Below are 22,344 nucleotides of genomic sequence, written 5' to 3' on the forward strand. Positions count from 1 at the left end.
CCTAAATTCATGTCCAGACTCCAAACTATAAGGAGCCAGATCACTGAAAATGCTCAGCATGCAATTATGAGGCAGCTCACTCGTGTTGAATTTTGATGGAATAAAGTCACTTAATTAGGTCTGTAAATATGGATTTAAGTGAGTAACGGCACGTAAGTTGGAAAATGTTGTACTTTGGATTGTCTAGTAGTCTTGCAACAAATGTGTGATGCTGCTACAGCCAGACAGAGCCTGGCCAAAAACTCTCATCTGTTCCCAAAAAGACATAGCCAATAGGTTATTGGTATTTATTACTAAAAAGCTTCTTGAAGGAGGGGTTTCACTCTGGCCAGAGGAAACAAAAATAAAGTTACCATACACATATTTTTGTGTCAGTATCACTCATTATCTTAGCATAATCATAAAGTATTGTAGAGGTGGGTATTCCAGGTTTTCATTAGTCAGGAAGAGGAATTAAGTTCTTCCCTCCAATAAAAGATGAAGCTCTGTGCGTGTCCTAACTTGAACCATGTCAGTAGTTTCAGTGAAGTAGCTGAAAATCAGGAGACTAATTACTGAAATGACCAACCAAATTAGTATCAGGGGAGTCATGTGAGTTAGATGAGATGATGTGAGAGCAGAGTACTAAGAGAATGAGGTTGGCAGAGAGTAGTGTTCAGGATACTGAAGACAGCATTTCTGTAGATGATTAGGAATAAATAAGCCTCATAGAGAATCTGTTTACACAGTTGTAGAAAAGTGGACTTTAAGGTCTGAGCATCGAAGTTTAATGTGAACAGAATCTCTAAACAGAGAGCTGACAGTGTTAACAAAGGTGATACTAGATTTGAATGAGAAACTTTGTATGGTTAATTAAAAATCAAAGACACAGTTATAATAGAAGTAATTATCCAGGAGTATTAAATCAGTTGCAAATCCAAGTCCATAAAAGAATTAATCAGGAATAATTTAATATTTGATATTGAGGGCTTATATTTTCCACTAATGCCAAAATCCATTCCATTAACTGGTACAATTCTTCACGTCTATCTATAAAATGAGTCCCTGAAAGCAGGACAATAGCTGAACAACTCTATGGGAAGAAGTTTTAATTCTAATTTTTAACTACAATGACAGTAAACAGAGCACTGTTTCTATCTAGAGAATCACTCTGGGTAAAGCCAAAGATTTTTCTGATCCATTTTCCCCAAGTCTGACAGTGGCTGAAAGCAGATACCATGGGAATGATATAAGAGCCAAGTTAGCTGTTTTCAAGGATGTGTAACTTGGCATGTTTGTGATCTAGAAGTATGATCTAGTTTTTTCTTCTATTAATTTCTAAATTGTTCTTTAAATCCCAAGGGAGGTCAACCCGTACAAATGTTTCTGTTTTCTGTGGCAATGAATTTTATTATTCAGCTAAATTATGTGGAAAAACATAATTTTCTGTTTGTTTTGAGCCCTGCCATGATAATTTTCCCCTTTTATTTTGTGATGTGGGACTATGAATCTTCTGTCCCTGCTCTCTTTTCACCAACCACTGATCATCCCATGGATCTCTCTCATAGCCTCTCTCAATCATCTCTTTTTCTTGCATCCACTTTTTAGCCTTTTGGGGTCTCAGTTTTCTTAGACATGAACAGCAAACAATCAGAGGAGGTTAGATAGGGAAAGTGAAAAGGATGATTTGCTTTTTATGAAGAGGGAGTTGAAATGCTGGGGACATTGGGGTGAATTCATAATGTAGAAAGCAGAAAGGGATAAAAGAAGCGTTGAATGAGGGTGAGATTGTGGTAAGTCACCAGCTCAGTCTGGTTAGAGCTCAAATCAGATCTTAGTGAAGTCAGTGCAAGCCATCACACTAACTCTGGTTCTTAAAATCAGGCTTTTGTTGAGCAAAACTGTCATTTTATCAAGGCAGGTCAGGAGTTTTGTGCAGCTTTCAGCTGCAGAGTCCCTGGCTTCTAGTAAATTTTGAACTAACAGGAAAACCTAAGCAAATAAAAGCAAAAGTGAGATTATTTCAGTCCCATGTGTCTGGTGTCAGGCTGAAGAAGAACTGAGCTTTTATTGCTGTCATCTAAAGGTTTTCTTCCTTTTTACCCAATAAACAAGCTTGTCACAAACCAGTACTGAGCCTACTGGCAACCATTTATCAGCTTGGCCCCTGCAGGAGCAAATGTCTAGAGGCAGTCTCTGTATAGCTGGTAACAAGGTGATAAATGCTCACATCAGGCTTGATGTTGGCATCTGGAGGCAGTTATTTATCAGATCAAGTGCTTTATTAACTATCGATAAAAGGCTCTGTACCTTCCCCTTGCTTGCTCACTGTAAGCTGGCCTCTGAACAAGCCAGCTCGAAAAATACCTTATTCCTCAAGTATATCTTTCTTAATTGTCAAATTTTGCCAAAAGAGGCTAGGATTTTGAGATACTTGTAGTTGCATTTGATTATGGTTATGGACAGTAAGATAGAGGATCTGATAGTCATCAGGTTTAGACTCATTAGAATCAGTGAGAATTTTGCTGTTGAAGTTATCAGGTACAGGATGAGTCCCAGTTCTTCCTAGACATCAGGCCCTGGAAACAGCCTCCTATGTAGTTATCTAACACTGCAAATAACAGCATTTATTATCAGTATGAGTGTTGCAGCCTAGAACTGTTCAGGTGCACAACTTCATAACCATTATAGAGTGACTAGTTCTTAATATAGAGCTTTATTAATATTTGTTTTTTCTCAAATTTACAATGAGAGGAAGCTGGAGGCAGAAAAGGAAGCTGTTACTCTAGCACTGACATAAAAATAATTATTGGATATAGATCTCTGTATACTTCAGATTTAGAAAATTGTCCTGGATACAAAATATGTAATTTGATGTCAAGTCCAGATTTATTTCCTTGAGGACACTGAACTGACACTAACTTAAGTTCTCTACCAATCAATCCAGAAGGATTAGACATTAAACAATTGTTGCAGAACATACAATATATGTCGTAAAGGTAATGAATCTGCAGTGTGCATGTTCCCCAGGATATTATTACAAGACTCTTCATGTCTTTTTTCTAATGGCTTTTTGTATTCCCTGCTTTCAGCCTGCCATAACCAGCTTTACAAGTGTCCAACCTCTCTTTTTCTGTTATTAATTTTGTTGCTATTGTAAAGCATGTCTGATCATTCTTCCGTCTGTCTAACTGCTTCTTAAGTTTATTGCTTTTCTGTGGTGCTGTTAGGGATTTTATTTCCCAACTGGTATTACTTTTTAACTACTCATGTAAATCTGTATCAGTTCAGATTCATGCAGAAAAAAACAATTTGTCACAAATCTGCAAAGGCTAAATGATCAAAGCAGAGCTTGCAGGCTCACTGCTTTCTTCGTCTGCCTACTTCATCAGGCCCAAAATTATCCTGTCTTCATTCTGACTCTTGTATTGTCCTGTGGTACAGCTTTTGTGTGTGTCAGGGGACAGAAATGTATGGGTCAGATTCTCGGCATATCTGCAAGATCAGCAAAGTTGCACCCATTTGTATCTGCAGAAGATCTGGCAGTAGTTGTTGCCACAGGCTAATCACAGAGGAGTTCTAAAACACCTAGTGCCTCTGAAATCCAGGCACAAAAATATCTTTATGGACATAGGACTTGTAACTATGAAGTATTTTGGAAATAAAATTTTGATTGCTGTGTCATATGAAAAAAAATCAAATTATCTAAATTTCCTTATGAAGACCAAGTGTGAATAGATGAAATTTTGGGCTTCTCACATAGAGGTTATAACCAAAGATACATGTGGATACGTGACACTTGTTCACTTTTGTTCCTGGAAATACAGGGTTAAAGCCTTTCTCAACACGTGGTGTGACACAGGGAATGGATGAGTTTCCCCATGGTGGCATGAGGGTACCACCTCTGCAGGCACTACAAGGAGGGACCAATGTCCTTATTCAATCACTGTCACGGATTTTTTCTAAGGACATACTGTGGCCCAAATTCTGCCCTGGGCATCATGGTGTCCTGACAAAGGTCATGGTCACATGTTTCAGAGCAGACTTTGGCCCCATTTGCCATATGGGAGCTGGAACATAATATTTTTTCTGAATGTTCCTTTTGTTTATTTTTGTGTTTCTATTAAAGTTCAAATAAAGAGCTAATTACGAACCCAGCAGAGCCCTCTGGCTGCAGGCTACCCTGCTGCTCTGCTGTTAGTCTGCTCATGAATGAATTTTTGGTTTTGAGGCAGGTTTCCAATGGTCCCAATTTAGCTCAGGCTGCCTATTGCTTGACATTCCTAAATATGAATGTGCTTACAAAAACTGCAAGGCCAATCTGTAAGAAAACATTGGAAAAGTCAACTTGTCCTCTGCACAGTGACCAGGAGAACATGAGTTCTCTTGTTCCTTACAAAATTCTTTCTTCTCTTTAGAAATATTAAAAACTAGTTTGGTCCTTGCTCTCTGGCTCTGCCATGAGAGCTTGTATCAATTGCCACATTGGGGCACATTTCATGCTTACAAATCTGCTTTTTTTCTCATTGTTACTGCATCATTTCCTCACCTTCCCACCATGCTTTGTACATCATCTAAGTTGCTATTAGGATTTTCCATGTGCAGAAGGAGGAATGGGATGGCAGAGCTCCTGGCTTTGCCAGTGAGTCCATGTGGAGGCTTGGGCAGCTCTCCTAACATTACTGCTTCCCAGCTTTTGCCTCTGGAAAACTCCAAGGGTGATAGCAAAACTTTTAAATTTATGTGAAAATCAAGTCAGATGTTATAAATGTTTTAGGATTGTTGTTGTTATGGATATTGCTGAGTGGCTTTCCTCTCTGAGAAGTACTTTGTAGATATGGAGGGAACTGGAACACTTCACAGAATCATAGAATCAATAGACTGGTTTAAACTGGAAGGGAAGCTAAAGATCATCTATTTCCAATCCCCCTGCCATAAGCAAGAACATGTCCCACTAGACCAAGTTGCTTAAACACTCCAGGGATGAGGCATTCACCACCTCCCTGGGCAACATCTTCCAATGTCTCACCACCCTCATGGTGAAAAATTTCTTCCTAATGCCTAACTTAAATATCCTCTCTTCCAGTTTAAAGCCATTACCCCTTGTCCTGTTGCTACATGCTCTAAAAAGTCCTTCCCCAGCTTCCTTTTAGGCCCCCTTCAGGTACTGCAAGGCTGCCATAAGGCTTCTTCATATATTTACAAACACCGTATGTGTGCCTTAATTTACCTTTTTGCTGACAGGCCTAGTTTGGCCTCACAGAGTTAAACCAAAGTTTTGAGAGTCAGGAAGAGAGGCACAAACATGTCTGTTCGAGATTTAAAACATGCTGTAGTAACCATGGCAGAACTGAATTTTGAAGAGGGTTATAAAGTAACTAGCTCTGCAGCTGTCATGGAAAAAAACATGGATGTACTGGTGGAAGAGCTGACTGGTAGACATTAAAAGCTGGGAAAACTGTAAGAGGTAATAGAGCAGCTAGATAGGGTGGGGTAAAAACATCGTGGACTTTGAGGTGAAGATAAAGCATGAGCATTGAGTACCTGAGTTACCGAGATCCACAAGCTCAAAAGCCTGAGCAGATAATGTGTTTGGCGCTTGGCAAACCAGCAGGGAGGAGAGGAGCGCTCTGTGGAGACCTGGGGTAAAGAAGGATTTGTCTGCGGCCAGTGGAAACGTGAGACCAGCAAAGGGAACATGTCTCTCCAAGGAGGTGACAGGTGTTTTCAGGTGTGAATTTGTTTGTTGGTAAAGCAATGTAAACTCCTTTTGTTCCATCAGTTTTGCATACCTCAGAGGCCTCGCGCAGGGCCTGATTTCCACACGGCCTGAGTCTGGGGAGGCCTTTTACAGAAACCTTGTTCCCCACTAATTATGCCTCTGTGATAAGTACTTAGAAATACTTTTCCAAGGAAGTTGATACTGTGATCAAGAACTCATTTATGCGTTCCTAATCTTTAGTATCAACAGTGCTGGATCGTGCAGAAACAGGCTTCATCCCACCTGTGTGGGATGGGAAGAACAGACAGTGGAGTCTGTGAGCATCAAGGCCTCGCTGCTAAGCAGCTTCAGCCGGGCCCAGCATCCATTGCAACCTTTGTTACACGAACCATCTTATACAGAAATTTTCAAAGTCCTGTATTCCTTAACAAAGTGAAGTGGAACAGGACTTCTCCCATGTTTTCTTTAGGCAGCAGCCAACCTTTCCTTGAGAAACGGTGTGGGAGTCCCCCTCCTTCCCTGTCCCCTTTTCCCATTCTCTGCCTCAGATTCCTTCCCACTCCTGTCTCCCTCTCTTTCAACTTGTCATTTGCTGGCTGTGACAGTGCAGAAATGTGGTTGTGACCAGAGCAGGCAGTGAGGACCGCAGCAGGGGACAGTCCCTGGGGACAAAGAGCCGTGTCCTGCCCGGTCACCACCCCGGGGGCAGCAGTGGCCACAGGAGGGCAGAGGAGCAGAGAGTGCAGGCAGCCCTCATCTCTGCCTGGCTCTGGAAAGCAGAGATTGACAGAAAAAAAACCTGTCTGATTTCCCTGCTGGATGTTTTTGCATCCCAAGAGCTGCTCTAATCTGTTCCTTGCTGGCCAGGCTCCGGGGAGCTGTATGGCAGATGGGGAAAGGGCTCCCTGGTTGTGTCCCTTAGTATTCCCATTAGACCCCCGAGTGCACGGGGGTCAGCACAGTGTGGAGGGTGGGAAGGATTCATGTGCAGCTCAGAATGCAACCTGGGAAAGACAGCAGCAGCTGTGAGAGAAAAAAGAGGAAAAAAAACAAAACACCAAACAAAACACATTAAACAAAGGCAATGATTTGTTTTGGGATTTTTAATGCTTCCCTCCATTAAAGCAAAGCTGTTTCAGTCAGTTTGACCCCAGTAATTCTGGCTCTGCTACACATTGCACCCAATATTTACTCTGCTAAATTGCATTGCTAGAGTCTCATTGGCATCTTTTCTTTGAAGTGATATCCTAGAGCTTTCATTTTGTTGCTGGAAATCCCTATATCACATCCCATAGTCCATCCCTTACAGAGCTCCAAAACCCCTGCAGGCACCAAACCTCTGCATTAGGCTTCTGTACTGCAGGCCTGAGAATCAAAAGAGCCTTCCTGCTGGCACATCAATCTGGGAGCTGAGATACTGACCCCATGTGTGAAATTTTGATTGGATTTAGCTAATTTTGCATGACATGTCCCTACCAGTCTCCCCAGCCTCAGCAATTCAGCAGCATCAGACACAGTGGATTCATGTACCTTAGGCCAGATCCCAGGTCTGCTTTTCTGAAAGGTCTTCCTTTGACAATCAGACATGCCTTCCCCCCTGCAATGATGCCTAAAAGTGCTGGCAGCCTGCTTAGGAAAAGCAAAGAAGAAATCCTTCCCAAGTTTGTTTGTTTGTTTGCACTGAAGAGCGAACCTTGTTGATTATCAGCTAAAGCAGTCTGTCTAGAGACCAAAATCAAGTATGCACACACAGCTTCATCAAGTTACACTTTGGAGCCTGTGAATTAATTAGCAATTTCTCTGAAGAGCCTCAACCTGACAATTCACAGGCTTCGTAGCTCTTTGGCTTTGAGAAACAGGCAACGTACATGACAGCTTTGTGGGCTCAAGGTAGCCTATTTAGCACTGCAAATCACCAGAACACCAAAGGAGGATCTGCCAAAGAGTAAGCTAACACAATTCCTAAATGTTAGACATCAAAGCATTAAAGGTACTTTGTCATTTTAAACCTGAGACAAAATTTGCATTGACTCTGTGTCTAGAAAAAAGTGAACTTCCATGGGAGGGTTTGGCTCCTCAGCCACCTGAAGGAGATTTGGTACAACTTGGATATCTTACTGGTAACATTACAAAATTGTACCACTGCTGAATAGTTATTACCCTCTTTAGATAGTTTCCCTGTGTGCTTCCTGCTCCCAGAAATCCATAGCAGAAAATACAGACTTAAAACGGCCCACAGCTGCTCTGTGTAGTCCCTGTTAAAACCTTGTGTGCCTTTGCCCCAGCAAGCAGGGCTGCAAACAACAGCACCATGAACAGAGACAGGCTCCTATCACCTTTAGTTTGCTCTTGCTTTTGTTGAGTGCTTGCCATGTTTCACCTTCAAGAAAACTGTTGCCTATTGTTACTTGATTCAGCAGCTTGACCTGGAATCTGAGCTGTGGACTGGACACTGCACAAATGTAAGAAATAAATTAATTCCCTGTTTTGAGGTAGTTCCAGTCTTGGTACATGAGGCAGACAAAGGTGAGGGAAAGGGACAAAACAGGCAAAGGCATTTTTCTCTCCCTTGGAATGAGGAGCTTTATTTCTTGCCTTTTTCATCACTTAAAGATGTGGAATTGCATCCTGCAATAATAGGCAGTGTTCACAGGGCAGGATTGCCCAGTTGTAACAACATACACATGTGAAACGTGGGAATTTACCAGCCTCAGAGCAGCCTCGCTGTGCCAAGGCAGGTACCTGGATTTTGCTTCTGACTAAGATGCATTTTTTTCCTTCTTGAGCTTTTTACTGGACATCACAGGCTGTGTAATGAGTGACCTCTCACTGCTGGTCATCTTATTAATGATTCTGCTATTCCCTGTAACACCTACAGGTTGTTTTGCTTCTTCTCTCCCTAGTTACTACACACAACACTGTCTTAAGAACTTACCTTTTCTTCCCCCCTCCCTCAAACTTAGCAGTGATAGACTCTGTTTGTACAGATATGAATGTTTGTTAGTAAGAATATAAAATAGCTAAAAGGCTTTGCACAAATTAACTCTCAGATTAAATATAATTTGGTATTTTTCTTGAATGCTTCATATGTGACAGTAGGAGGGTCAGACAGTCTCTGTCATTATTTCATGTTGCCTTTTTCCAACAGCACAATCCAGCCATTGGCTGTTTTCTGTTTTTAATTGAAAAAATAATAATTGCTGTGCTTTATATGTATATGTGGCTTGGTTTCACTGCTCAGCTATGCTTAACCTTCTCTACTCCACAAGCATTTATTTTGCCCCAGTGAAGGAGGAGCAGGAGTGTGTGGCTGGAGGTGAGGTCTCTCCCCATTACCTGGCACTCCAAACTTTCCAAGGAATCACAGACTGAAAAAGAAAGAATGAAAAATATATTCAGGCATTGATTCTGCCACCCATTTATTTTTTTACCAATGATTTTGCAATCACATTTTGCTATTAAAAAAAAAATAAATCAATTTTTCCCTCTCCAGCAGCTGTGTGGAAGGCTTGGATTCATCAGGTAAATATATTCAGAGAAACATGCATTTAGGTTTCTGTTTATGCTCCTTTTTAACCCTGTGTCAGCCCACCATTGTGGAGATCCTGTACCAAGGAAAAAAGGAAACTGATTAAGTATCAGGTGTTTGTGATTAATTTGCTTTTATATCCCCCTCCTCTCTCTCATTCCCAGGGACTTCAGACTTCACTCTGCACAACGAAAGGTGCATATATTATACCAAACAGCAAACTTTGAAGTTCATGTCAGTCTCTTCACATTTTTTCATTTGGGTTTCACCATCTTTTCTCACACTTGCAGTGCTTTAACTTGTACTTGCAATTCTTCCATTTATATTGGAGGCCTCACTAATGATTTTGTGTTATTTCTGTCCCCTTATTCATTTGGACACAGAAGAATTACAGCTAAACTTGCAATTTTTTTATTTTTTTTTTAGTGAACCCTAAAGTCTTGGAAATCACAGTGGAAAAATACATTGGAATTATTATTTTTTTTTTTTTCAAGCTTTCAGACCATGTACTATGGTATTTTAGGGCTGAACACAAGCTGTTTTCAAGCTCAGAGCTGACAATAATTTACAACGGAGGAAATTTGCCTTGCAGTATTTTCAGTTCCTCTGTGCCACCATGTATCTAGCCCCACCAGCTGCTTCAAGAACTTGTATTTCAGCTACCATAATCTTGTGATTAAAGGTGGATTTAAGTGTTAAGAACCAATGAACAAACCTTTGTGCTTGCAACCAGAAGCAGGGAGATGACTCTGCACTTAAGGTGCAAGCTCAGCTTTACTCCAGCATTTAGTACTAATCCAGTATAGTCGAGTGTTAGATGGGAGGAATCCAGAGCAGCTCCTTTAGAGAGATGCATCTATTTGCTGTATTGTTCAGCTGCTACTTTCTGACTTTTCAAATCCCTTCTATATTGTTGTGTTTTTTTCCTATCCTTGCAGTGGTAACTCAAGGAAAAAAGCTGAATTTGACCACATCCACGAGGATGTCAAGCATTTAGATTTTATTGGTTTAGAAGCTTACTAAATTTAAACAGAAGCATTAACATGGCCTTAGGTTCTCTTGACAGTTATAAACTCTTCCTTGGGGGGATTTCTGTAATGCTTTCTAATCAGCTTAAGGAGTTAATTAAACAGCTGTCACTTAGCTCCTTAATTCTGAGACTTGATGCTAAATAAGATTTGAAATTAGTTATGCATGGCTGAAGCATGGATTCTCTGATATAAATAAGATGGCTGCTAGCTGAAGAGGAAGAAAATCTTGGCCTTTTTAAAACAGTGAAAAGATTTAAGGTGGTACCCTGGCTTAATGTTCTACAGGCTGATTAATAAAAGAGAGAAAAAAAAAAAAAAGAAAAGAAAAAAAGAGGAAAATGGAAGTTATTAATGAGTGCCAAATGGGATGGATTTTCAGGCTGCTCTTCATTCGCATTTGATGGCGTGCTCTGGGCTTCAGGAGATTTCACTGATCATTTGATTCTGTTCCCTATTGCAGTCTGTACCTAGTAAACCCAGAAGCCAAGATACCTATTAAAAGCAAAAAGGAACATGTTTGATTTCACAAGTTAGATATTCAGCCTGCAAAAAAATATTCCACTGCTATAATAAAAAATGTAACTGGAGATCTGCTGTGCTTAAAGAACATGTATTACAGTGTTGTGGGGACTTTTAATACTTTTTTCTTTGTGTGTTATAGTAGAACAAGTACTTCTCCTGAAGGCTATGAGCTGCAGATCAGTACAAGTTATTTTGAGGAAACATGTCTGCAGGTCTTTTTTGAAAACAAGCTGGTGCTTTGCTCACTGCTGGAGAGTTGTGAGGTTTGCGAGGGCTAACAGGACTCAGCATTAAAGTGATGTGTCTAATCATGCTAAAATGCTTTTGGAAAAGAAGTTTACTACAAAATTTTTCTTTGTCACGTAACTCTAATGTTGAGCTTCAAAGCTAAATGTGAGTTAGTCATGTATTTATTTCATTTAAAAGTCATTATTAATACAAACAGAAGAAAATATTGTGCATACAGAGACAACTAGGGGAAGAAGAAAAAAAAGTCCTTAAGATTTATAAAGATATTGTTAAAGTCCTTGCTTTCACCTCAGGAATTATAAGGCAAAAGATATCTGAAGGGAAATTAAATTGCAGGGAAGATACTAATTAAAATTGAAAAAAATAATAGGTGATCACTTCTTCATTTCTGCTTAAATAGATGCTTACTGTGTACATCTTCTGAATATGTATCTGCTGGAGGGCTTAATATGCTCAGTTATTTAATGTGAATCTCTTCAGTAGGCAAAGAACATTCATTCCAGAATCTTCTTTAAAAGTATTCCTATTTTTTTTATTGTGGTAGCAATTGCAGAGTAAAGATTACCTGGTCTTCTATTTCTATAACATGGAGAAAAATGGTTTTTTCTGTTTGCTGTTATTATTTCTGTTTATTATCTGGGGGGTTCAGTGTATGTCAGTTATAAAGATATGCTACATAATAGAGAAAAATTCAGCATCTTTTTAATAGCTGCTCAGGTAATCAACTTTTAGCTGTTAGAGTATTTGGCTATAGCTCTGCAAAAGCATAACTGTTTCCATCTTGAAATGTCCAGACATCATATGTCCTATAATCTATATCAGTTATGGATAAAGAACAGAATATTTCTTCAGAAGTTTCCTTTATCACATAAGCAGTAAAAGGTAACACTTTTAAATTACTATTTGGATTGATAGCTTTTACAGGGTGAAACTCTGAACTATAAATCTCTATATAACTAAAGAAGTACAATGTTTGTTTCCTCCAAATTAAATAATTTTTATATGCTTTCAGCAGGGGAATGTTAAGCCCTTTCTAGCCATTAAACAAACGACCGAAGAAGCATTTTATTTTTCCCCTGCTGTGTAAATTGGTGTAAATGGTTAATATGCATCTATGTTCAAGGGTGAGATACAAAACCAGGTGCCTAAAGAAATCATCCTCCAAGTCCATACACCTGGAGGTACTGAAACATCTGCAAACAGAAAATACAGCTGTTATTCTAGTGTAGGTTAGCACAGCTTCAGATCATTGCCAGCTCACTTTGCTCTTCTTTTGCTTTAGAGAAGTATGGGATGGATTTGTTTTCTGGGACTCCAGGCATTGTTTCTGGTTCTCCACCCCCATCATTTATTTTGGAGAAGGAGGGGAAAGGGATTGTTTTGGAGTTTTACTGACACATGCTGTACATGTGACTATACACGGTTCTGGAAGCACTTTAGTTCTGAACATAGATATAGAGCTTGGATACAGATAAACTACAAAACTTTAAATTGTGGATTTTTTTATTTTTGATTGAGACAACATACCTTGAAATCAGGTATAAATATGCTCATCTCCTTGCATTTGAGTCTTCTCATTGAGGTTATTCACACAATTGGGTTAAGTACAGATCTGTTGGACTGTAGCTGCAAACAGAAACTGGGACAAAACATGTTACTGAGCTTTGAAACCAGCTGAGACTCTGGACATGGAAAAATTCCCTGTGGATTCGATGTGTTGTGCACATGCTTTTAAAAGGTAGCTGAGAAGGCAAACAGGGTAGTGAGAGTGAAATAGCTGACGTTCTAAGTAAGCTGGTTTTGTATGTGTGTCCATAAAGTGGCAGGCACCTGGAATTTTAGGATGCAGACTGCATTCAGAATATCCAAATCCAGCCCTTGGAAAATTCAGAAACTCAAAAGAAATTAATGGAGATTGTGAGACTCATTCTCAGTTACTAGCTCTTACCAGGGTAAATTACATTTGCCTTTAGTAAGCAGACCTCATTAATCATACTGTTTCAAAAGCTTGGCTATTAAACTTCCCTTTGCTTTATAAAATAATTGCAAGGTTCATACTGTAATGTATTAACTGGAGGAACAAGGCTATTCCGGCTTTGGGGAGCAGATCTTTTCAGCTTGGTACATGGTGCAAATAGTTAGGCATGTGGAAGGGCTTCAAATAGTCCCAGTGAAATGAGATTCATGCCCAAGAGTTTGCAAAGTCGTGACTTAGTGCCTGGACTCTGTAAGTATCATGTGTATTTAATAGCACTTTTTCTGTCAAGCTGCCCCCATTTGTGGCTCTGTGGAGCCTATGGGAGAGTGGCAAAAGTATATAAATAACCTGTATGCAGTAACTTTGCTGCGAAGCCCAGGTGTGAAAAAATAAAAGAACATGGAAACTTAATTGCAAAGCTTTCTGAGATCCCAGTTGCCTGATTAATATATTCACCATAACAGAAGGGTCGTACAGTACAGGCTGATATTCTCTCCTTTGTGAAAATTATAATTTCAAAATGTCTGAAGGGTTTTTGTGTTGAGGGAGGGAGAGGATTTTTTGTGAAATCCTATTTCACCCTCCCCTAAAGATCATGGTGAGGATGGGGAAACTTTAGCAGTGCAGCTCGCAAAAGACCAGGAGGTTTTTTTCTTTCATTCTTTAAATATTGCTTTGAGTTCAAATAAAGTCTCTGTTTCTTTAAGTAATAGGAAAAGGGTTTTTTGATCCCTATCCTTTAGACATGAGAAATCCCAGCTTCTCCTCTTCAGCCCAAGAGGCAGTAGGGGGAGTCATCATCTTCTGGTAATTTGGTTTCAATCTCCCACTTTGTTGTCTTCCACAAGTGAAATCAGGTCAGTCTCAGAGCTCATAGTGTGAGCTATTTAGATAATGAGAAGTTAGCACTTGGGGGGCTTTGGAAGCCTTTATTTCACAAGAGCCAGCTGAAATCAAGAGCCTCTTGTTCTACGAGATAGTCCATGATTTGCAGGCATGTTCTGAAAAGCTCAGAGGCCTTCCAAGAATGAGCAGTATCTTGCAATTAGGAATGGAAGAATTCAGGCACTGATTTGTGCTCTCTGTACATCTTGGCACTAGTCAGTGATATCTGCTGGGTGAGACTGAGGTCACATTCAGGTAACAGAGAGGACTTCATATAACTGGAGATGCTTTTGCTTAATGCTTTCAACCTAGAAGTGATAAATCAAACAAAAGAAATTAATTTTGCAATAATCATCATGACAATGATGTACCAGAGACATGGGTCACTGCAGAGCTCATTTTCCTTAAAGAGCCTGGGCCCTTCTCAGCATCCTTCCTTTTTGGGAGAGGAAAATTTTGCATGAGCCTCATTAAAAGGTAAAAAAACCATGTACGAACAAGTGCTTGCCCACCATCACCCAATAAAAGCCAGCATCGGTCCTAGGAAACCTGCCCAGTTTCTGATTCCCCACAGTGCTGCAGTACATACAGTGATTTACACAGGACTGGAACGGTGGCATTCTTCAACTAATTCCCTAGGAGGCAAAGCAGGCAAAACCAACTTAGCTGTTGCGAATTGTTGAATTTATCAACCCTGCATCCCAAAGAGCAACCTAAAGCCTGCCTCTATGGCTAGAGTTGCTTCCATGCACGTGGTCAACCTGAGTGTCCAGCCAGCTGTGCAGGAGAGGTCATGTTGGAGCTCAGCCTGCATGCCTAATGGTTTGATGTGCTACCAGGGGACTCTTGTGGCAACTACTGTCCCTGTGCAGGCTGTCTACAGGCTGGAACTTTGAAAGTGTGCATATTGTAGAAGACACCCCCTGTTGCAGGGACTTGCAAAATATCTTACAGGAGATTTGGGACAAAGTGGATTTCTGACTGTCCTCAATCCATACTTGTTCTCTGACAATTATTCAGTATTTCTTTGGTCTAGATATTGACAGTATTTGTTCAGTCGTGTCATAGAATGTCAATATTTGTAGAAATGCTCTTGGAAAAAGGTTTTGTAGGTAAAACAGCAAGACTAAAGGGGTTATTTTTATGTAATCACCATAATAATTAGTGAGCTCCTCAGGGTGGCAATTTCACTATTGCAAGATGTAAGGTACACCTTGTGTATGTGAAGCAGGGTCATTCCTTGGGTGTTCAGTTGTTCTGACACTTGATAAGCATTCATGAAATAGCATTTAGGGCATAAAAAATATCTTGACAGCCCTGAGTCAGAACTGGAAGTTTGGTTCCAGGACTGAAGGGAGGAAATTTGTCTTTTCTGCTTGCAGCACCTGGAACAGTTTGTGGAATAGCCATTACAAATTAAAGCCAAATCCAAGTGGTACTAATGAATTAATAATAAACTATATTAACTAATGGGGATTTTTTTTTTTGTCTCTTAGGAAGCAGAGATCCTGAATACAGCCATTCTCACTGGAAAAACAGTGGCTGTCCCTGTCAAAGTGGTCTCCGTGGAAGATGATGGAACTGTGACTGATATTCTGGAATCTGTGGAGTGCAGATCATCAGATGAAGATGTCATTAAGGTAGGATCATACTGCTCCTTTACAGAAAGGCAGAGGCCCTGCAGAAAACTGATGTTCTCTAAAATGACAAGTTTTCTCATCTTCGTAACTGTTCTCCTGCTGGAAGATAAAAGCTTATTATTGCTGTTATGTATAGACTGGTTCAGTGGAGCACTAAAACAAACACAAAATTGCACATTTTCCATCCAGCATGTTAAACACCTGGAATTGTCTGTCACTTCCTACTTTTCACAAACTCATCCATGGCTGTCACTTGAGAAGGGGAAACAAGACACGTAACTACAAATAAAAGTTAAAATTGAATTTTTTATAGCATAACCAGCATGTCACATAATTATTACGAATACTACAGGCCACCCCTCCAGCTGCTGGAAATCACTGTTATCCCATTAACTTTTGTGAACTGCACCATATTGAGGACTCGGCCTTTGTGAAATTTGCCTTAGCCTAAAGCTGACTGGAATGCTAAGCTTCCACCTTGTTATGTTAGTTCATTTTAATTTGTATTCAAACAGCTGAGGGTAGTGTTCAGCTCCAAAGCAAGCCTCCCAGGGCCCCAGTAGCTGAAAAGGACTCTTCCTAGTGTACGTTTTATGCCTTTATAGACAAAGATGAGTGTAGGTATTTGGTTGTTACTGTTTTATTAACTGTTGGGAGTTTGAGACATAGATGCAAAATTAGTAACTTCCTGTCACAGAGGCAGTGCCAACTTGGAGCAGGGTACTTGAAGCATAGAGCTGGGTGTAGGTTTAAATGTTCTTTAATTGTCTCTAAATAGATTTTAAAGTTGGTTTTGTGGTGTTTGAACTTGTTGGCTTTTTTTTGTAAAAAAACAAATATGCAATTTCTACACTCCTTAGACTATTGTTAAATAATTTCTTCATTATAATTTCTTATACAGAAGATGAAGTCAAGCACTTTTGAATTTCCAGCATTTTTTTATGTTTCTCTTTTAGAATCTACTCAGGGTTTCTGTTTATCTGAATAGCCACCATGCTGGTGTTTGCTGATTAAATGTATCTTTCTGGCTGTCTTAATAGTGACTTTTTTCTTGCTTCTATGAGTTCCTTTTGAGTCTGGTAAATCTGCTGAATACAGCAAATTCTTGGACTGAATCTTGGTTTAAAAACAGAAATAAATTTGGCATCCTTTTCTTGCATTGTAGAAGTTAATGGACTAAGTCTTCATTCACTAACTCATTAACTAACTAGTTTTTTCAGAGAACTGGAAGGAAGAATATGAAAGCAAATATATAATTTGAAAGCTATTTTTGAAAGCAGTTTTGTTTATATTCTAAATTTATTGGAATGATTTGACTTGTTATTTGCATGTTTGTGTAATGGTTTTGTCTGATATAAATCTGCAACAGTTTGTAGTATAAAACATGCTCAGCTCTAACCCTGGCAAAGAGGTTAAAGTAGTAGTACTGCTCAAGTGTTTCTCTAGCATTAGTTGTAAGTGCATGAATATACTACTACAGGCTTGTGTGCTTAATATTATTCATATATATATACACTACCTCACAGTGATGCTAATGATAGGCCCTATGTCAAACCAGGAAATCACTAGTCAGAGATCAAGACATTCTGGGTTGCTGCAAACTTCCCACTAGAGTTCACTCCTCTGCAGTAGGAAGGCAGGTTTCAGCAGCATTAAAATGAGTCACCAGTTTAAAACAAGCTCTCATTTCAAAATATGTCTCTGAGTTTACAATTTACCTGCTGTGTTTCAGACCAAGCCTCATTCACAGACATCTTATCTAATGAAGATAAAGATATATAATTACTGGCCAGCCTTTAACATGCAAAAGTAATTAGAGTTTCTGTTCTCTGGGCATTAGAGTAGTGAATATAAAATTGAAGAAAATATCTGCTTAGAATGCCCATTGAAATATGAAGATTAAGACTACACTTTTTTGTGTCTTTACTGTTGCTGTTTTTCAGTGCATCTGACAGATTGATTATGTCTACATGGCTTAGCTTTTAATCCTGGATTTTTTTTATGTTGATTAATGATGAGTTCAAGATAATTTTCCTTGAAGAATGAGGATACCTCATTTTTCTTTTAGTTTTTTGGGACCACATTTGTCAGTCATTTCTTTCATCTGGAACTTTAAAGAATTTTTAAAGAGCTGGATTAAATTCTGCACTAACTTGTTTTCTGCCAAACTGTATCTACTTGAACTTGGTTGAATAAGTCAGGACAGAATCTAGTCCATTGAAAAAACAATTTTATTGACAAATAATCTGAAATTCTTTAGACCACCAGTCAAAAAAAAATAAAAATGGAGGCATGTTATAGGCTCCCTCTTTCAAAAGAGAATTCTGACACACAGAATTTCTAAGTGCTATAAAGAAGTTCTGACCATTGAAGTAAATGGTAAATCTTCTAATGACCTCATGGAAAAGAGAGAGATTGGTGAGCAGACTTTTCTTCTGAGTTGTTAATATGGATAAAATTTCCAAGATTATTTGAATCAAGAATGAGGAGAAGGGGAAAATCAACATCTTCTGTCTTTCATTTTGAAGAGACTTTTCCATTTCAAAATAGCAATTATTTCAAGGCTCAAAAATCTTAAAAGTTTCCAAAGCAACATTTTCCAGTGCTCTGGGTTTTCAATTTGATGAGTTAATTGAAAATCTGCATTTTGATTGCCCTGAAAGGAAAATATATTGAGGATCATTTTGCTTGATCAGTTAACTAAAAGTTCCAATATATTCTCATCTTTGTCCAGAAGCCACCTTCCAGAAGTCACACAGTGAATGGTGCTGACACTGAGAACAGAATACAGTTTCTCTGGCCCTTTTTTATATTACACTGTGTATTTAACTCTGTTCAAAATCCATCTTACCCAAAACTGCCTGCATTTCTAAGAAAATACCTCTATCTTATTCCCATCTACTGCATCTTGTACTTTTCTTAGATAAGGATGTGAACAGGAATAATAAATTTTGCCTGTATTACAAGCCAACTTCTGGGGGCAGAAGGAATGGAAAGAAGGCTGTTGCTTCTCGTATTCGTTGCTCAGCCTTAGCACAGAGCCATGGGACTGTGTCCCACGTGCCAGGGCCATGCAGAGTGTTGCAGCGTGGCCTCCAGTTCTGAATTCATTTCCCAAACTACCAGCTCTACAACAAGTTCTGGCCACAGGGTGATTGCCTTTGGTTTTGTCCTGTGCAGAGTCTCATCTCCCTGGCTTTGCAGGAGTGGAGCCAACACAATTTATCCCCATGGCTGTACACTTGCCAAGCCAGACTGTCCCCGCCACAGCTCCATGGACAGTATCACTTATGGGGAGAAAGCTTGGTAGCTACTTTGTTCTGTTCACTTTGGACTGTATTAGAGGGGATAGCATCTTAATTGGCCATTTGTAAAATATTATCAGTGGCAGAATGCCTTATTTTTAATCAAGTAACAGATTTTACAAAAACTTCACTGATACTTTGCAAGTATCAGAACACTTAAAATAGCCTGAAGCAGACAGTATTTAAAACATCAAACTTTTAGCAGCTGTCTCTCTTCTTTCTTACACTGGTGAACTTCAGGGAAAAGTTGAATTCTTCTAAAGTCAGTGGAGTGACAGAGTAAAAAGTCAAAGGGAGAAGATAATCAGGTCCGTGATTCTATGTGCTCCTCAGCTTAGCATTGGCAGTTCCAGTGCTGCAGATTTCACAACCATGTTGCTAGTGGCAGTCCATTTGACATTCTTTTTACAAAAAAGATACATAAAAATTTACAAACTAAAGAGTATGAAGAATCCCAGTTCGCTTGTGATCTCTTAAGTTTAAGCCAAGCTAAGAGTGATTTGAGATGCATGTTATGGTTTGATTGAGGCTAACAGCTCACCCAGGCAAAAGGGGTAAGCCAAGTAGTCCCCCTTTCCTGGTGCTTACTCCAGGGAATTAGTGAGGGGAGAAGGACAGAAGGAGGAGAAAGGATCCTGCAACCAGGGCAAAGTGTGAAAGGGAAGAGTGAGGAAGAAGCCTCTGTGTCAGAAACAGTGATCTACTACACTGGCTGACCAGAATGTGCAGCATCACATTCAGGGGAGGCTGTTCCATGGGCTTTGGTTCCTCAGGGTTCAGAGGATCCAAATAGAAGGAAAAAAGCAGATGCAATCAGCATAGTTTGTTGGATGATATAAAAGAAAATACTTTCCCACCAATGAATGGAATTTTGTACAGATTGAACATTTACATAGAAATGGTTGTGCAGGGCTGAATTATATGAGGGGAAAATAAACCTCTGCCTTAAGGGTTAGGTGAAGATGAAGTTCTATCTGCTGTGGTTTTCCATAATCTAATGTGGTTTCACCAGCTGAATTACCTTATTCCATCCCAAATTATTTTGATCTGTCTTGAAACAAGCATTTTATTTAAGTCAGCGAATGGATGTTTTTATTTTCTGCAGTGTATAAACACTTTATTTCAATAGAAAATGATGAAATCATGTCCTGTCATTTCAACTCAGTTTCAGTATTCCTGACATCAGAATCCTTCTGAACTTTTCACCTTAGGATGAAACAACTGTGAAAAATATAATACTTTTTCTGATCTGCTCTAGTAATCAGGAGACAGGACAAACTCAGAAAAATCAAAACTAAAAGTTTTAATATTAACTCTCGAGTTCAGTCCATGTGCTGCTGATGTTGGTTATAAAGGGAGCAGGAAAAATTTTAATCTCTCTCTGGTATGAAGAACAGACATGGCAAAGATGAGTTCTGAATGTAGAACTGATATAACAGTTCCACGTCGCCCAGAAATCATCTGAAACTCGCCTAAAGCTATGAAGTTACCGAATTTGTCTCTTTCATATTCCGCCAGTTCATCATTGTGATGTGTGATCTACACAGGTAGATCATTTCAAGTTTCATATTTTATATGTTGGGCTTTTTTTTTTCCCCTGGAGTTGGAGAAGAGGTTGTTTTTAAGAAAGTGGCTTTGAAATCCAGGAAAAGCTTGTTCAGTTTCAGAGCCTGAATACTTGCAGGAACTGACTGAACAGATCTAATTACCTGCAGAACCCAAATGATGAACTTCCCTAGTGTGTTAAACAATTGCTAAGGTGCAATTCTGTGACTGTTTAACTAACATGGAGCTGTCATCCCTGTCTTTCTGCTGGACATGAATACAGCTCAGTGAAAATGAATCAATTTTGGATTTTTTTGGTGAATGAGCTGCCTGTCTGCCCAGCTCCTGCTCCCTGACCTTGTTTCAGATGTTCACAGTGCTTGTGCCAAAACAAGGGATGAAGTGACATCTGCGTGTGAATCAGCAGCTGAGGGTGACAGGTGACCAAGTGTGCTTCTTTCCCTTGTATGTTTACTTAAATGACATAGGAAATTATGGCTTTGCACAGGCATTCCTATGCTGTCACATCATTAGTCTGGTGCTGCCCACGTAAAAGGCTAATCCTCTGTGTGTCTGTGAAGTCTCCCAGTGAAGATGCTCAGGAACTATGGTGATGATCTTCCAAGTGCCTCACCTATTTCTGAGTGTCAGATTTGTACAGCAAAAGATGCCCATGTAGGAATGTCAAAATCACTTTGCCTTTCAAAAGGGATTAGGGGTCTTACTGTTTTTAGCTGCTGTCAAAGCCCAACTCGTATACTGAATCCCAGTATTGAGAAATGCTCCATCATCTCAATGAAAAGAGATTGGTTGATCTCTAGAAAAAACGTTCTGAGGAAATAAGGAGCAGACAAGCTGAATACAAAGAGAATTAGTTCTTTTCTTTCTTCCACTGGCCTAAGCCAGCAGTGCATTACTGAAGCACATGATGTTACACTGATATAAATGAAAGCTAAATTCAGCTCAGATGTTCCAATAGCACCTGTCTCCAAAACAGGGACTTGCATGAATCATTATAAGTTGTGATTCTTTCTCTTAAAAAGTTCCTTTTAGCTTTAAAACTACTTGTGTTCTTCAGTGACTGTCTGCCACTTTCTTTTAGAAGATGTGGTATTTATAGCTCTTTGTGCCTGCTCTAAGCCATCCTCTAGATCATGACACAAAACTCTGTGTTGCTTTATTATGACACGGTAAAAAGTTACAATATGCCATAGGAATTATTGTCTTCTCAGACCAATATAGGATTTTTCTGGACATATCAGCTACAGTGTAGCCACTACATTATTTTTCTTTTGCTTATTATTTGCAGAACTGTCAGATATTTTATTAAAAATACATGTGACAAGATATTTTTGGCTGATTTAAATATGCTTAGATCCTGCTACTGTATCAGTACTATATTGATTAATATTAGCTGAAGATTAGGCTGGTGATCCGGAATTAGTAGAGAAACTGCTGGTCAGATCTGAAATATCCTGAATATTAGCTATGGGATACTTCAAGGATTCCTAGAGTTCTCAGAGGCAGTTGGAAGAACAAGGGGCTTATTTAGGACATATATATATGAATGAAAAAAAGAGCCTAAACGTGTTAGGAAGGCTAAGAGGTTGGAAGGAAATAAGGAGCCCAGGGCTTGAAATCACATCCAGTTTTCTCTTCATTGATAATGAAGAAAGGAAGTATGCTCTAGTGGTTAAACCTGGGTTGGGATTTTAGGCATTACAGATTCTAATAAGGGCTTAATCTGCATACAGTGTATGACTTTTGATTTTCATTTCATTTGCCTCTGGCTCAGTAAGATTGGATAACAATTGGATAATCCATTAGATGGGTTTTCAGATGCTGCATTGAAATGTGCTGGTTATAGTGAGCTCTGGCATATGCTTTCAGCTGGGACATCAGTGTGCTATTGTGATCTTTGGCATGTCCTTTATTTGATCTCTCTCAGCATAGACACAT

At 39.4% G+C, this 22,344-nt stretch overlaps 1 protein-coding gene across 2 annotated transcripts in view; it reads left to right on the plus strand.

Moving 5' to 3' along the window:
* The window catches only part of LOC127391527 (transmembrane protein 132D-like), a 231,411-nt gene that overhangs the window by 178,244 nt on the left and 30,823 nt on the right, over nucleotides 1–22,344 (plus strand). For both annotated transcript variants that reach the window (XM_051634371.1, XM_051634373.1), the window contains one exon: nucleotides 15,392–15,535. In XM_051634371.1, coding sequence (XP_051490331.1) covers nucleotides 15,392–15,535 — 144 coding nt within the window. The remainder of the gene's footprint in view (nucleotides 1–15,391; nucleotides 15,536–22,344) is intronic.

Source organism: Apus apus, chromosome 16 (assembly GCF_020740795.1).
Source record: "Apus apus isolate bApuApu2 chromosome 16, bApuApu2.pri.cur, whole genome shotgun sequence".
NCBI lineage: Eukaryota > Metazoa > Chordata > Aves > Apodiformes > Apodidae > Apus > Apus apus.